The sequence below is a fragment of the Miniopterus natalensis genome, chromosome 18 (genome assembly GCF_054644295.1).
Source record: "Miniopterus natalensis isolate mMinNat1 chromosome 18, mMinNat1.hap1, whole genome shotgun sequence".
NCBI classification, from domain to species: Eukaryota; Metazoa; Chordata; class Mammalia; order Chiroptera; family Miniopteridae; genus Miniopterus; species Miniopterus natalensis.
In genome coordinates, this window is record NC_142098.1 from 10787805 (window position 1) to 10801638 (window position 13834).

General features: G+C 54.7%; 1 protein-coding gene across 1 annotated transcript; it reads right to left on the minus strand.

Moving 5' to 3' along the window:
• Positions 1–4080: 4080 nt before the first annotated feature.
• On the minus strand, positions 4081–10792 carry LRFN3 (leucine rich repeat and fibronectin type III domain containing 3). Its single transcript, XM_016220908.2, has 3 exons — positions 9888–10792; positions 7012–8445; positions 4081–4688 (listed from the first exon to the last, which is right to left on the minus strand). The coding sequence occupies exons 2-3, from the start codon at positions 8427–8429 to the stop codon at positions 4232–4234; spliced, it is 1875 nt and encodes a 624-aa protein (XP_016076394.2). The 5' UTR covers positions 8430–8445; positions 9888–10792; the 3' UTR covers positions 4081–4231.
• Between the last annotated feature and the right edge of the window lie 3042 nt (positions 10793–13834).

Here is a 13834-nt window from a genome sequence, read left to right on the forward strand (position 1 = left end):
CTCTGCACTGTAGCCAGATGGATCTTTCTAAGTCTGAGCCTGACCCTGTCCCTCCCCATAGCTCCCCAGTGCCTTTAGCAGAGTCACAGCTCCTTAGCCTGGCAGCTGGCAACTGCCCACTTGCGAGCTCGGCTGTCACAGAACTTTGGCCAATTCTTCAAGTGCACAACCCTGTCCTCTTTTCTTGTTTTTTGCAGTGTCCTCTCTCCTTGGAAGGCCCTTCATTCTTCTGGCTCTTTGTATAGCCTGCAAGTGTGCAAGACCCAGTGCAAAATGAAAATGTAGAGGCCCTTATTCAAAAATCACTAAGAATTTCACAATGGTGACAGCAGGGGCATTCAACCAAGCAGAGGGTCCTTCTAAAAGTGGGGCTTTGTGTGACTGCCAAGGGTCATGCTGCCAAGAAGCTGACCCTGTCTTCGGGAAATCTTGCACTCTTCCCAGCTCCCAGCCCAGGCTCTTAGGAGCCCCTTCTGGACTCCCACAGTTCCTTGGGCTTAAACAGGCCCTAACCATTCTCACCTGGGCTTCCCCCATCCCAGCCCTGGCCACCCTGGGCTGTCATTGTTTCGTATCTATTTCCTCCACTGGACTGGAACTCTGAGGGCAGGGTCTGAGGCTATGTTGGTCACCACTATGTCGTTCTCAGCACTACTCTACACAGGTCAGGGCAACACCGAGCATTGATACCGATCATTGCTTTTGTGAGCCCATGTGAAGAGCTGCAAAAGCTTGCAATGAGCTGAGGCCTTGCAAGGGATCACAAGGATGCCCAGATTAGCCACACCCAAACAGGCGGGTTGGATTAGGCAGCATGAGAGTCCTGGTATCAGGACTAGTGACTTGAAAATGTTCCAGTAACCTGGCATGTTGGCACCAGGATGGTGGTCTCAAAAATGTGCAGGGCATTTTCAAAGCCTGATGGCGATGGGCAGTGGATGGAGTAGCACTCCCTGAGCTCAGGAAATTAGCTAGGCAGTGTTGGACAAGCTACATTTAAACTTTAAATTCTAGATACACATGACCATTTGTACACTTGTATTGTTTCTGCATGGGGGTGGGGGATGGTTCAGGCATTCTGTGGGGGATACAGGGGGGCATGCTAGAGCGACCAGTCTGCCCCCATATACCTCCTTCTACCCTCCCTACTTCCAAACATGTAATAAGCTACCACGAGGTGTATCCCCCTTTTGGGTCTGCATTTCCTGTGTCTACATTCCCCCACCCCCACCCCATCAGCCACAACCTCTGCCTTGCAGAGCCTCGGTCCACTGACTGCCTGGTACTTGAACCTGGAAAAGGTCATTAATTCCTATGCTACAGAGAAGTCACCTCCCCCATCCAAGGAATGGATCCTTGGATATCAGATACCAGGGCCACACAACTCTTCTTACCCAGTCTCTCTGCAATCTTGCCTGAAAACCAGGTAGATGGACAGTGACCCTCACTGCCCTCATCTGCATAGGGGATGGAGGCTTCTGGTGAGGTAGTTTCAAATCTCTCTCCAATCACCCACTCAGGCCCCAGCCTGGGCTGGGTCAGCCTTCTGCCTGGACCATTGCAGTAGCCTCCTCCCTGGTCTCCCTGCTTCACTTTTGTCCCCACATGCAAATAGACCTGCTACTGGAGCTTCTTTAGGATCAGGGAGGACAACTCTCCTCACTGCTGAAAACCCTCCAATGACTTCTCATGGCACTTGGAATAAAATCCAGACTCCTCTTAGTGGCCTACAGTGGCCTGCATCACCTGTCCCCTTCTCCCTCTCCAGTCTCAACATGCATCACTTCCTTTTCCCCACCCCACTTCAGCCACATGGCCTCTTTCAGTCCCTTTACTCACCATGCATCCCTCAGCCCCTGGACTTCTGTACATGCTGTTCCATTGGCATGGAGTGCCCTTTCTACCCGTGTAGTTAACTCCAGCCTGATCATCCTTCAGGTCTCAGCTGGGGCATCACTTCCTCCAGGAAGCCTCCCTCAACCTTTATTCCTGGGTCAGGTCCCCTGGTTACAGGGTCTCATAGCTCCATGTGTCTCTCCTGCATGGCCCCCACTTGTCACCACAGAGGCTTACACTTGGTTTTGTGATTATTTAACATTTGTTTCCCCACCAAATGGTGAGGTGTGTGAGGGCAGGACAGGCCTGTGTTTGTTCATTATTGAATCCCCAGCAGGTAGCACAAGTAGGCACGCAATAACTTAATATTTTAAAAACAGAGTTGAAGAACAGTGCACTCTGGCTCCCCCTCATGGCAGAAACTGGCTCTAGGTATCCAAATCTCCCTAGGCTTTTTTCCCAAGACACCTTAAAGTCCCTGATGGCTGCTTCTGATCTCAGACATCTGAGGTTAACAACTATGCTGCTGGAGGACTTGGGAGTCAGGCCAGATCCCCGGGACTCAGGCTGTTCCCACGGCCAATAGAACATCATTTCCAAAGGCTACGCCCACCAACAAAGCTAGGGCGCCCCGCATCATGAGGATGGCAAGGCCAGTCTTTGGCCCTCTTCACCCTGCTCCTCACATCAGCATCACTCCAGAGAAGGCCGACAGGACCCCAGTTCCCTCCACATCTCTGCCTCTGACCCACCACTAGAGGTAAGCCTGAGGTCAAGGAGCACTGTTCCTCTTGCTGCTAATCCCATTCCCCAATCTCCAAGGAGTCCGGACATTTCCAAGGCCCAGGGTTTGGTGTCTGAGGGGGGCCTAGGGCAGTCCAAGACAGAGTGAAGTCCATCCCTGGAGAAAGTGGGGCAGAAAGGTCCAGGTCAACCTGAACCAGACTCCAGGCCCCCGAATCACAGGTCTACACTCCCTACACTCTTAACTCCCATTCTCGAATCAGCGGGGTCTGGCACCAGTCCAACTGGACCCCTAACATTGCTCTCATTGCAGCCTTGATGTCATTAAACACAATAGTCACTTGGATCTGACTTGTCCTGTTTGCTTCACTCTGTCTTTCCACCTGCTGCTCCTGTTTAGTCTTTTTAAGTCTAAGTTTTTCTTTGTCTATCCCTTAGAAATGGAAAATCCCAGAGGCTGTCTCACCACCCTGGTGGCCTCAGTTCCCCATCACTACTGACAGAGCTGTCATTTCTGTCCCCAGCTCCTGCCCAAGACCGGCGTTCCTGAGGCCCCCTGGCTATCGCCCTTTAGATGTCCTCTGAGTGCTGCACATCCACCAAGTCCCACACTGGCTTTGGCATCTTCCCTAAATCTGCCTCTTCTCTCTGGTCCTGCATCATAGCAACTCCACTGTCCTCTCCTTGGCCATAGACCTGGGTGTCATCCTGGACACTTCCCTCCCCTATGGTACTTCAGCTCCCTAACTCATCTGCTCAGCTTCCTGAATGTCTCTCACCCAAGCCTAACTACTTTCCCCAGCTCTGCCCTGGTCCAGTCTTGTCCTTACCCACCTGGGCTGCTGTCCCCACCCTGGCTTCCACCCGGGCTCCCTGCTTTTCCCCTCTGGTCCACCTTCCTCGTGGTAGCTAGAAGGATCTTCCTAAAGCCCAAACCTAACCCTGCACAGAATCTTCCATGGCTTCCCAATATTATCAGGCTAGAGCCTGAGCTCCTCAGCCTAGAAAGCCTGGACCCTGCTCACCCCTCCAGCCTCACCTTTACCACAGTAACCCCAATGTCCGGCACTTACTAAGTCCTTGGTTGTACCGTGCCCTCTGCCTGGAACACTTTTCCCTCTGCTCTTGGCCAATTATCTCCTTCAGATGTTATTTTCAGGTCACGTCTCCTCCAGGAAGCCTTCCCTAGGCGGGTCAGGCACCTTTTCTGGGCTCCCACAATCTCCCAGACTTTAACATCACCACATCTCTGATCACTCTGAGTTATCACTGTCTGAGGGTGGAGCTTGGGGCTGCCGGAGTCGCTACAGCATCACCCACCACAGGGCATGCTCAGAGACGACACGCTGATTAAATGGATGACCATTCTCAGCCACATCCGGGGACCTTGGGCAGAACTGGGTGGGTCTCTCCCCAGAGGAGGCATCCCCAGCTCCAGACCCCTGCATGATCCCCCCAACTCCCACAGACAGAGACAAGGGCAAGGGCCCAGGCCCAAGCTTAGAAAAATAGGACTTTCTTGTTGTGCCCCCCAGTGCCCCTGACACCCTCCCCGTCAGAGTTTTAAAAACCGTGAACAATTTGGTGAGTCTGAGGCCGGGTCCCACAGGGGGTCCCTTGGGTCAGAAGAGCCACAGAGGTGGGCACGAGGCTAGGGTCCCGTGGGTTCGTGACTGGGCCCCCAGGGCTCACAGTCCAGCTGGACCACGGTGTGGGCCCTGGGTGCGGAGGGCTCAGGAGCGGACAGGGCCGGTGTGGCACCGTTGGTCTGGGAGCAAACGCTGCTGACGGGAGCGGCTGCCTTGGCCTTGCCGGGGGGCTGGCCGCCGTGCACCTTGTAGCGCATGAGCAGGACGAAGATGAAGACCAGTACTGAGGCCACGATGACACCACCCAGCGCGATGATCATGGTGCCGCCCAGGAAGGGTGCCTGTGGGGCCCCGCAGGGCCGCAGCGCGGGCTCGGTGGAGAAGCGAGCGCAGCCCACGGGCCGCGTGGCCGTCAGCCCGGTGGTGCTGTCCTCGTACACCGCCAGCACGCACAGGTCATAGGTGCGGCCTGACGCCAGGTCCGTCAACAGGAAGGAGCGGCTGTCAGCTGAGATCATCCTGGGGGGACAGGCACATAGGGGTCAGGTCTCCAGCTACCCGGCATCCGCCCTGCACTCCGCCCCCACCCTCCCGCCTAGAGGATCCCCCCCCCCCTCAGCTGCCTCAGTTCACTCCAACCACCGCTGGAGTTCCCTTTAGTGTGACACCCAGCCAGCAGCCTGACTGCTATCCCTCCAGCCTGTTAGCCAATTTTCCCTCAGCCCACCGGCTAACTTGGCTGTCACAGTCCTCTGAAGTCCCCTCGTTTGAGCTCCCTTTATCCCCGCGCTCACATTCCCTCCAGCGCCACTGCCTTCACCTCCGCTCTGCTGCCTAGTTTCACTCTAGCCCCGCTGCTCGAGCTCTCCAGTCCTGTTTCATTTTATGCCCCGCTGCCCGACTTCCACCCTGCCCTGCCAACCCACCTTCTCCCCAGCCTGCAACTGAAGTTCCCTCTAGCTTTGCTGCCCAACTTTGCTCCACTCCGCCACCTGATTTCACTGTCCCTCCAGCCTTTCTTCCCTAGCTCACTGCCTGGGCTCCCTTAGTCCTTCACCTGATTTCCCACCAGCCACACCACCCGAGCTCCTTCTAGCCCTGCTGCCAGAAATCTCTCCAGCTCCCCGCCCAATTGTGTCCTCACCATCTGACCTCCCTCTAACCCAATTCCTATTTCCTTCAAACCCCCTATCCAATTTCCCTCTAATTCTACCTCTCTGTCTCCCTCTAGACTCTTTGCTCCTGTCTGGCTTCCCTCCAGCCTGTGCCCGATGTCTCTTTGCCTCTAGTGTCCAGCGAGATTCTTTCTAATCTAACCGCCTGATTCCTCCATATCACTGAGCCTGATTTCCTTCTAACCTACCCATGAACATCTTCCCAGCCCTGCTGCCATATTATATGTATAGCCTGCTTTCCAGTGAGTCCTGTCATCTGATACCATTTTCATTAAAATGATGTGACTCAGTCACCACTGCTGATTTTTCTCCGTTGCCTTATTTCTTTCCTGCTCTGCCCAGATTCCTTTGATCTCTGTTGCTAGTTTCTCTACCACCCAATTCCACTATATTCCTTTTGTAGCAGAGCGCTTGGAGATTAAACTTGTTTTATAATCGGCTTTATTCTTAAACTGCTTTAATAAGGGAGGTGCAAGAAACTCTGTGATTGTCTCTGGGAGGGTGACTATCTAGGAGAGCATTCATCTCATCCTCTGCCAGGCACAGTGGAAAGGATTTGTGTGATTTTCAAGTGTGGACCCTTCATGGAATATACCAAGTACCACCTATGAAAGGGAGTGGCATGAGCTTATCAGGTTCCCAGGTCTGAAAAGGAGATCAAGTGATGATCTCTTGGGGTCCCTGGGGAGGGAAACAGGACCCAGATGCTGAGTTTACAAGATGCAGACCCGAGGTCTTAGGAGGCCCAGTCCTCTGCAGTCAAGCCTTGGGGGCTACACCCTTGGCTGAGACTGGCAGTGAGAATAGGGAGCCATCCACAGCTTTCCATGCAAGGCTGGACTGGGTGAGAGGTGTCAGCAGCACCCAGTTCAGAGCCACCACTATGAACCACATGTGGCCACAGCAGACGTTCCAAGTACCCTCCAGCTCAGGGGCAGAAATTGTACTGACCCACCCCTTGGGGTGTTTAAGCTCCAGGTTTTGTGTTTGCAACAACAGAAAAGAAAAGGGTATCCCCAACAGTGGCAAACTCAACATTCCTGCTCACCTAGCAGATGGAACTTTAACTAGGTTTAATTTGATTTAGAAAATAAAAAAATTGAGACGTTGCCGTGTAAGAACTCCAAACACATGGAGCAGTTTGCACTGCACAAACCCCAAACTGAGTCTCTACTTAACTTCCTTCCCATTTTCCTTTAACCTCTGGTCTGGGTTCCTTTGCAGCAGGGCTCTCATTTCATCTTCCTCATAATCACTGAACCTTCTTGCTCGATCTCTTTTTCTTCCAGCAGCCTGTCTTGTATCTAGCCCTGTCACCTGGAAATACCTGGCTTCTCTATACCTTTACTACTAAAATTTGTTTGTATCACCCCAAACTTGCCTTCCTCCATCGACTCTTTATTCTTCAGGCCTGGTTACTTTTTACCCTTGCTGCCTGATTTCCTTTAAACGGTTGTTACTATTTACTTTTGCTGCCTTATTTCTTTTTACCACTGTTGCCAGATTCCTATTCAACACTCTCTGCCTGATTTCTTTGACCTTTGCTGTCTGATTTCCTTTGTAACCCTGCAGCCTCATTTCTCAGCTGTCTGGGTATCAACAGGCATCTCTCTAACCCTCCCTCCACCTCGCTCTGACCCACGCTGCCCACTGCCTGGGCACTGCACCTGTAGACCAGGATGTCATCGGCTGAGCTGTTGTACTGGATCTGGTACATGCGAATGCCTGGGATAGGCCGCTGATCCGGCCACTGGACGAGAGCAGCTGTGGCCCCATGCTCAGTCACCTGGACACCACGGTCAGTAGGGGGCCCAGTGTCTGCTGCCTTGGCGGAGGCGGAGGCAGAGGCAGCAGAAGGTGGGGTGAGGACATCAGGATCCCCGTCCCGCGGGGGGTCACAGCTGGTGCTGTTGGCTAGCTGGGGAGGTGGGGGGCCCACGGTTAGCTCAACAGCAGCCGTGGCCTCACCGGCTGCATTGGCAGCGATGCAGGTGAAGGTGCCGCCATCACCCGGCTCTGTGACCAGCAGCTCCAGCGTCCCATTAGGGAAGGCGCGAGCACGGCTCGAGTTGCCCAGCAGCCGGCCCTGGGGTGACACCCAACGCACATGGGGCTCGGGGTCCCCCACAGCCCGACAGCGCAGGGCAGCTGGCCGACCAGCAGGCACTGCCAGGGGCGGTGAGCGGTGAGTTACCACAGGCGGCTCGCACACAAACTCCTCCTCACCCACAGCCCAGAAGTAGCGGCCGCCCAGGGCAGGCGGGGAGGCGCAGGCTTCGAGGTCATCCTCCCTCGCCAGCCGCCGCAGCCACACCAGCTCGCAGTTGCAGTGCAGAGGGTTCCCACCGAAGGCCAGCACCAGGGCAGAGGCAGGTGAGCCACGGGGCCTGGCGAGCAGTGGTAGGCGGGAGAAGAGTGGGTCGGGTGGGATGGTGGTCAGGCGGTTGGAGGTCATGTCCAGCCGCGCCAGCTTATGCAGGCGGGAAAAGGCGCCGGCGGGCACAGAAGCCAGCAGGTTGTGGTCGAGGCCCAATGTATTGACGTTGCCCAGGCGGCCCAAAGCCTCCCAAGGCAGCTGTTCCAGGTTGTTGTAGGAGAGGTCGAGGTCCTCGAGTGTCTCAGCACAGTCGTCCAGGGCACCAGCCGCCAGGGCTGCCAGCTGGTTGTTGCTCAGGATGAGATGGCGCAAATTAACCAGGCCGCGCAGCTGACCCTCGCCCAGTGAGGTCAGCCGGTTACCATCTAGGTGCAGGGCACGCAGAGCGCGAAGATCAGCAAAGGCACCAGCTGCCACATGGCGGATGGTATTACGTGACAAGCTCAGATGCAGTAGGCCCGTCATGTTGGCCAGGTCACGGCGCCGCACAGCTGCAATGAAGTTGTCTGCTAGGCGCAACTCGGCTGCCCGGCGGTCCAGAGAGGGTGGCACAAACAGAAGACCTGCCCCTGGGCACAGCACACTTAGGGGCAGTGACTGTGTCTGGCAGCGGCAACGGCGGGGACACGGGCTGGGTGTGGCTAGCTGGGGTGGAGATGAGGCAGGGGCCAGCGGTAGCAGGCAAAGGAGCAGCGGGAGGACGGCCATCTCGGGCAGGGGTGGCCTGCAGGGAAGAAGGGAGGCATTAGGGCAGGCTGAGGCCAGAAGAGGGGTGTCAGAGGGGGCTGGGGTGGTCCAAGACCAGGAGAGAAGGTCACAATGGGCTAAGAGCAGTAGAGTTGGTTAAAGATGGTCAGAGGAATGGTCAGACATATCAAAAGCTGGAGGAGATAGTCAAAGACTGAGAGAGACATATCATGGAAGGGCAGAGGGAGCAGAAATGAACAAAGATGGTCAGAGGGAAGGGAGGTGAGTAGAAATGGTCAGAGGCAGTCAGAGAATGGGAGGGTTGGTCAGGGTGGGTAGAAGACATGCAAGAGGGCTTTAGACATGGTCACAGAGAGATGGCCAAGGAGGGCCAGAGAGAAGCAGTGGTCAGGGTGGGTGTGATTAGTAGTAGTTGGATATGACCAGAGAAGAGAGATGGTAAGAGGTGGACAAAGAGAGAGGAAGTTGTCAGGGGTGGTCAGATCCAGGAGAGATGGTAAAAGATGGTCAGAAATGGTCAGAAGCCAGAGAGGTGGTCAGGAGGAGGGGACAGCTGGGTGATGGGTATGAGGAGCGGTCATCAGACAGAGGAAAGGCAGCCAGGGATGTTAGAAATGATCATAGAAACAGAGAAGAGAGGTGGTCGGTAAAGGCCAGAGATGGTCAGATGGTTGTCAACTGGCAGTTAGGGTCAGGGGTGTGAAGAGGGCAAGAGAGACAGTGAAAGATGGTCAGAGAGAGGAAATGTGGACAGGGTAAGCTGGGGAATAAAGATGGACAGAAGTGGCTGGAGAGGAGTCGGAGACAGAGATGTCAAAGATGGTCAGAGACAGTCACAGGCCACAGCTGAGCGTCAGGGCTGAACAAGGGCAAGAGAGCCCATGAAAGATGAATAGAGAGCAGCACAGCAGACAGAGACATCAAAGGTGGTCACTGAGACAGAGGTGGCCAGAGAGAGGAGCTGTGGACAGGGCTGTTAAAGACGATCCAAGACAGAAGAGGTGAAAAGAGATGATCACTAAGATGAACGGTGGCCAGAGGTGGCCAGAGAGAGGAGCAGTGGACAGAAGTGTCAAAGATGGTCAGAGAGAGGTGGAGAAAGGAGACAGGAGAGAGGAGTGGCGGACAGCAGAGGTGAGCAGGAGAGGTAGCTGGAGATGGTCAGACTAGATAGATGGTGGGAAGGTAGAAGATCGACTGGGAGTGGGTCACAGACCTGGAGATGCCATCAACTGGGGAAGAGGAGATGAGAGAGGGGCAGGGCTGGCCAAATGTCCAGAGTGTGTCTGAGGCAGAGGAAATGGAGGCAGACCCACAGGTGGGGGTGTCTATTTCCAGAAGAAACCCTGAGGATTCCCAGGGATACTTGGTCCTTACCTACCTCCACCCCCAGCCACAAAGCTCCTCTCCAGTCCCTCCCCACGATGGGAGTCACCGGGAGACTCCAGGTAGCCTTACCTGAGCTGTAAGTGTCCCAGGGAGCAGAATCCTCAGGCTCCAAGGGGGTCAAAGGTCAGGACTCTGGAGGGAGTACTTGGTCATGCCTTCCCTGTCCTCAAGGACTCTGAAGAGGGACTGTCTGTCGTTTCTCAGGTTACTATGTGTGGTCATGGAGTCTCTAGACCTTGATACTTGGAGTCCCAGATCCCCAAATATTGGGCCTGTAGGGTCCAATTTTAGACACCCAGGCACCCCTTTAGGTTGTTCAGAGTCAGGGTCACCCAGCTTCAGTCTTGGGATGCAAAACAGCCAAATGGAGAGTTTAGGGTCTAAGTCCTAAGCCCAGTCCTGGGATCTGGCACTGGGGTGCTGCGTTCAGTTACTGGACTGCTAAATCAAGTCTTGGATGTCGCTAGTCCCAAATTTCAGCATTCAGGTTTGCAGCAAAGACTCCAGGTTGGAACTCAGGTTTAGGCCCCTTGGAATGCCAGGGTTCAGATCTTGGAATGTGAGGCCCAGATCTCAGGGTTCAGGTCCCATATAGTGGACTCTGGGGTATAGACACAGGAATGCCATCCCAGATTTCAAGGTCCCAGGCACAGAATTCAGAGTTCAGCTCCAGACTGGGGGTTTTAGATGCCAAATCTTGAGGTTCAGGCTCCAAATGTTGGGGTCCATATCCAAATCTTGGAGCTCAGGTTCCAGATAATGGGGTGCCAGCGACTGATATTGAGATTCCAGCCCCAGATATTGGTGTTCAGACTCCAGGTCTTGGGGTCTCAGCCCAAGGGTGTCCAGATCTCTGGGTCCAATCTCGGGGTGCAGGCCCCCGATGTCGGGGTGCAGGCTCTGGGTCTGTGGTGGCGGCTACCGGCTTGCTTCTTGGGCTGTAGCGGAGGGTGGCCAGGAGGGAAGGGGTGGGCTGCGGTGGGGGAGGGGACGGCCAGGAAGCCCCGGGGGCCGGGGTGGGGCGAGGCCTGGGCGCGAACACACCGGCAGCAGGGACACTCCGGGTGAGGGCACCGCAGCGCGGGAGGGGGCGCAGGGGGGAGGGGTCGTCCTCAGAGACCCCTCCCCCGCCGGGGCCGGGGCGGGGGCCGGGGCGGGGGCCGGGGCGGGGGCTGGGCCGGCGGGCCGGGTCCAGGTGCACCCGCGGCCTCCACGCCGGGAACCCAGGGCCGCGCGCGCGCCCGCGCTTAAAGGCGCAGGCTCCGCGCGCGCCCGCGCTTAAAGGTGTAGGCTGCCCTCCCGCCTTCAGAGGCGCGTCCCCGGCCCCGCCTCCTATGGAGTCGCCCTAGCGTTGCTTGGGAGCGAGAATTCTTGGATACAGACAGAGATACAGCGATAAGGACAGAGACAAAAAAGATGGGCTGACTTCGATGGGTGGACAGAGAGGAGTAGAATGAGAGAGACAGAGACAGAGAGATAGAGAGACATAGACATATTCAAGGAGCAATGGAAAGGCAGACAGTGAGGGACCCAGAGAGAAACAGAGACAGGAGACAAGGACAAATCAGAGACAGAGAAAGACAAAGACACAGAGAAAGGCAAAGAGACATAGTGGGTGGAGGAGAGAGAGGGAGGCTACTGAGCTGGGGCAGCTCAGCTGTGAGGATGGGTATGTGCATGTGCATGTGTATGTACATGTATGTGTGTGTGTCCAGTTCTCAGTCAGAGCCCTGAATGTGTTACTCCATCCCAGAGTACTCGGGCCCCCAAGCCTGTCTCCTTCTGCCCCTCTGTGTCAGCACCACCTCCCTGATGTCCTTTCCACAAGAGGAGCTTCTTCCTTTCAGGCCAGAGGGGAGACTCTACTCCTTCCCAAGGCTCCCTGCCCTGGCTGCAAAGGGAAAATGTGGCTTCAAGATCCTGTGCCCTCTGGACTTGGAGCTAGACATCAAGACACAGTGACCAGATATCCCATGGAAGAAGGAGATAGGAAATGGGACAGAGGCAGGAGCTTGCCAGGTTGGCCCAGAGAAGTGTATCCATTGAGTTCCCCTCTCCCACACTCACATCCACTACCCCACAGAGGATGCTACTGGAATTGTACCAACACATGACTCACCAGGAGTGGTGTCTGTCTATCCTGATGCTTGTGAGAGGATAGGGGAGGGGAAATGGGTGTCCCACACGTCTCACAGTGATGGTGTTGCAGGAAGAGGAGTGTGGGCAGTGGTCTACAAGCCTGGCCTGGGAACTTGGTTAGAGTAACATGTCGAACCTAATCTTTTGAGAGCTCTAGTCCAAAGGGAACACAATCTTGGCCTATGGCCATGGCCCTAGCCTGGGGGAAGCTGGATGGTCATAAACCACCCCTGAACCCTCATCTGAGTGGAAGAGCAAAGCAACCTTGTTGGGAGCAGGGGCATCCACTTTGGCATCCACAGCTTTGCTAAAGGTTTCAAAACAAGACTTTTGGCTCCTTCCACTTATGAGTATTGAAAAATTGCAGCTAAAATTAACTCATCTCTAGGGCCCGTCTTTCCAGATCATTAGAAAATTCATCAGTGCTCCTGGCCCAGGACAGTGAATACTGGTTATGCAGACACTAAGGAACAGGACCCAGAAGTTCCAGGAATGCTACAGAACTGGTGGAGGTGGGGGGAGACAGAGGGAAACACCTCAAGATAATGCCATGAGCAGACTGGGATTACGATTCAGTGGAACTGGTTTATTTGCGGGGGTGGTTCCAGGAAGTGGGCAAGGGAGGGGGCAGAGTGAAACAGAGAAGGAAGAAAGTGAATAGAAGGTGGAGATGAAAAGCAGGTTATCTCTCTGGGCAACTAGGGCTCAGTTCTTCTGGGGAACATTAAGGAACCATGTGGAACATATCAGAATTGTCATTTTCCTTCTTCCTCCACTAAGTTCAGAGAGGGTGGGGCATTTACCCATTTTACCCCCTTGGGTGATGATTGTCCCTTTGTGGGGAGAGGGTGGTACTGAGAGCCATCTGTGATCTGAGGTGGAAAAGCAGGAGGTATATCTTGTGTGAGCTACACCAGTGACCCTCACACATCAGCTGCCTTAGGATCACTTGGAGGACTTGTTAACCATAGACCTCCAGGAGCCAACCCTAGAGTTTCTGATTCAGTAGGTCTGAGGTGGGGCCCAAATATTTGCATTTCTAACAAGCTCCCAAGTGATGCTCATGCTGCTGGTCTAGGGACCACACTTTGAGAACCACTGGGCTAAACCTGGGACATCTGCAATGTGCATGGAACTGTCCACCACAGCTATGCTGAAACCTGGTGGATTGAGGAGATATAGCACTCCAAGTGTGTGCCCAAGAGACCGAAGTCTTTATATCTATATTCTCTATAAATATAAAGAAGGGTTTGGAAACAGGGACAGGCAGAGGCAAAGCTGCTAGTTCTGTATTTACTGTAGATTTGTGTGGTAGATGACACTGCAGCAAAAGTAGTGAGTGAGACAGCACTAGGTCCTGCCTTCCCTGAGCTCACATTCCGAAAGGGGGAAAGACACCTCTCCAGACAACTCAGAGCAGTCAGGCCTCTGATGGGGGAAGCCACCCTAAATCAGAGGGGTGTGGGACCCCAGAAGCAAAGTCTAACCCCTTTGGCCCCTAGGGAGTTAAGGAGGCTTCCTGGCGGAGGGGACCTTTATGCTGAGACCTGAAGGATGAGTATAACTGAAGCAGGTGGACAAAGAACCCCCCTGTGCCATTTGTGTACAGGTCAACAGTGCCTTAATGCCATAGCATATATGCAGCCTGGGGGTCCTGGGGTGCCTGGATAGTACTGTGCGTGGGTGTGCATGTGCTCATTTAGCTCCTGGAAGGAGATCCTGGTAGGATGGTTGTCTGGGAACTCCACTTAATTGCTGCATTTACTTAATTTCAACATCTGGAGAGGGGGACAGAAGCAATGGAAACAGCCACAGCAGGAAGAATGCAGTTAAACTGCCTGAGAGCTGAGGGGACCTGGGGGGAGGAGGACGGCTGG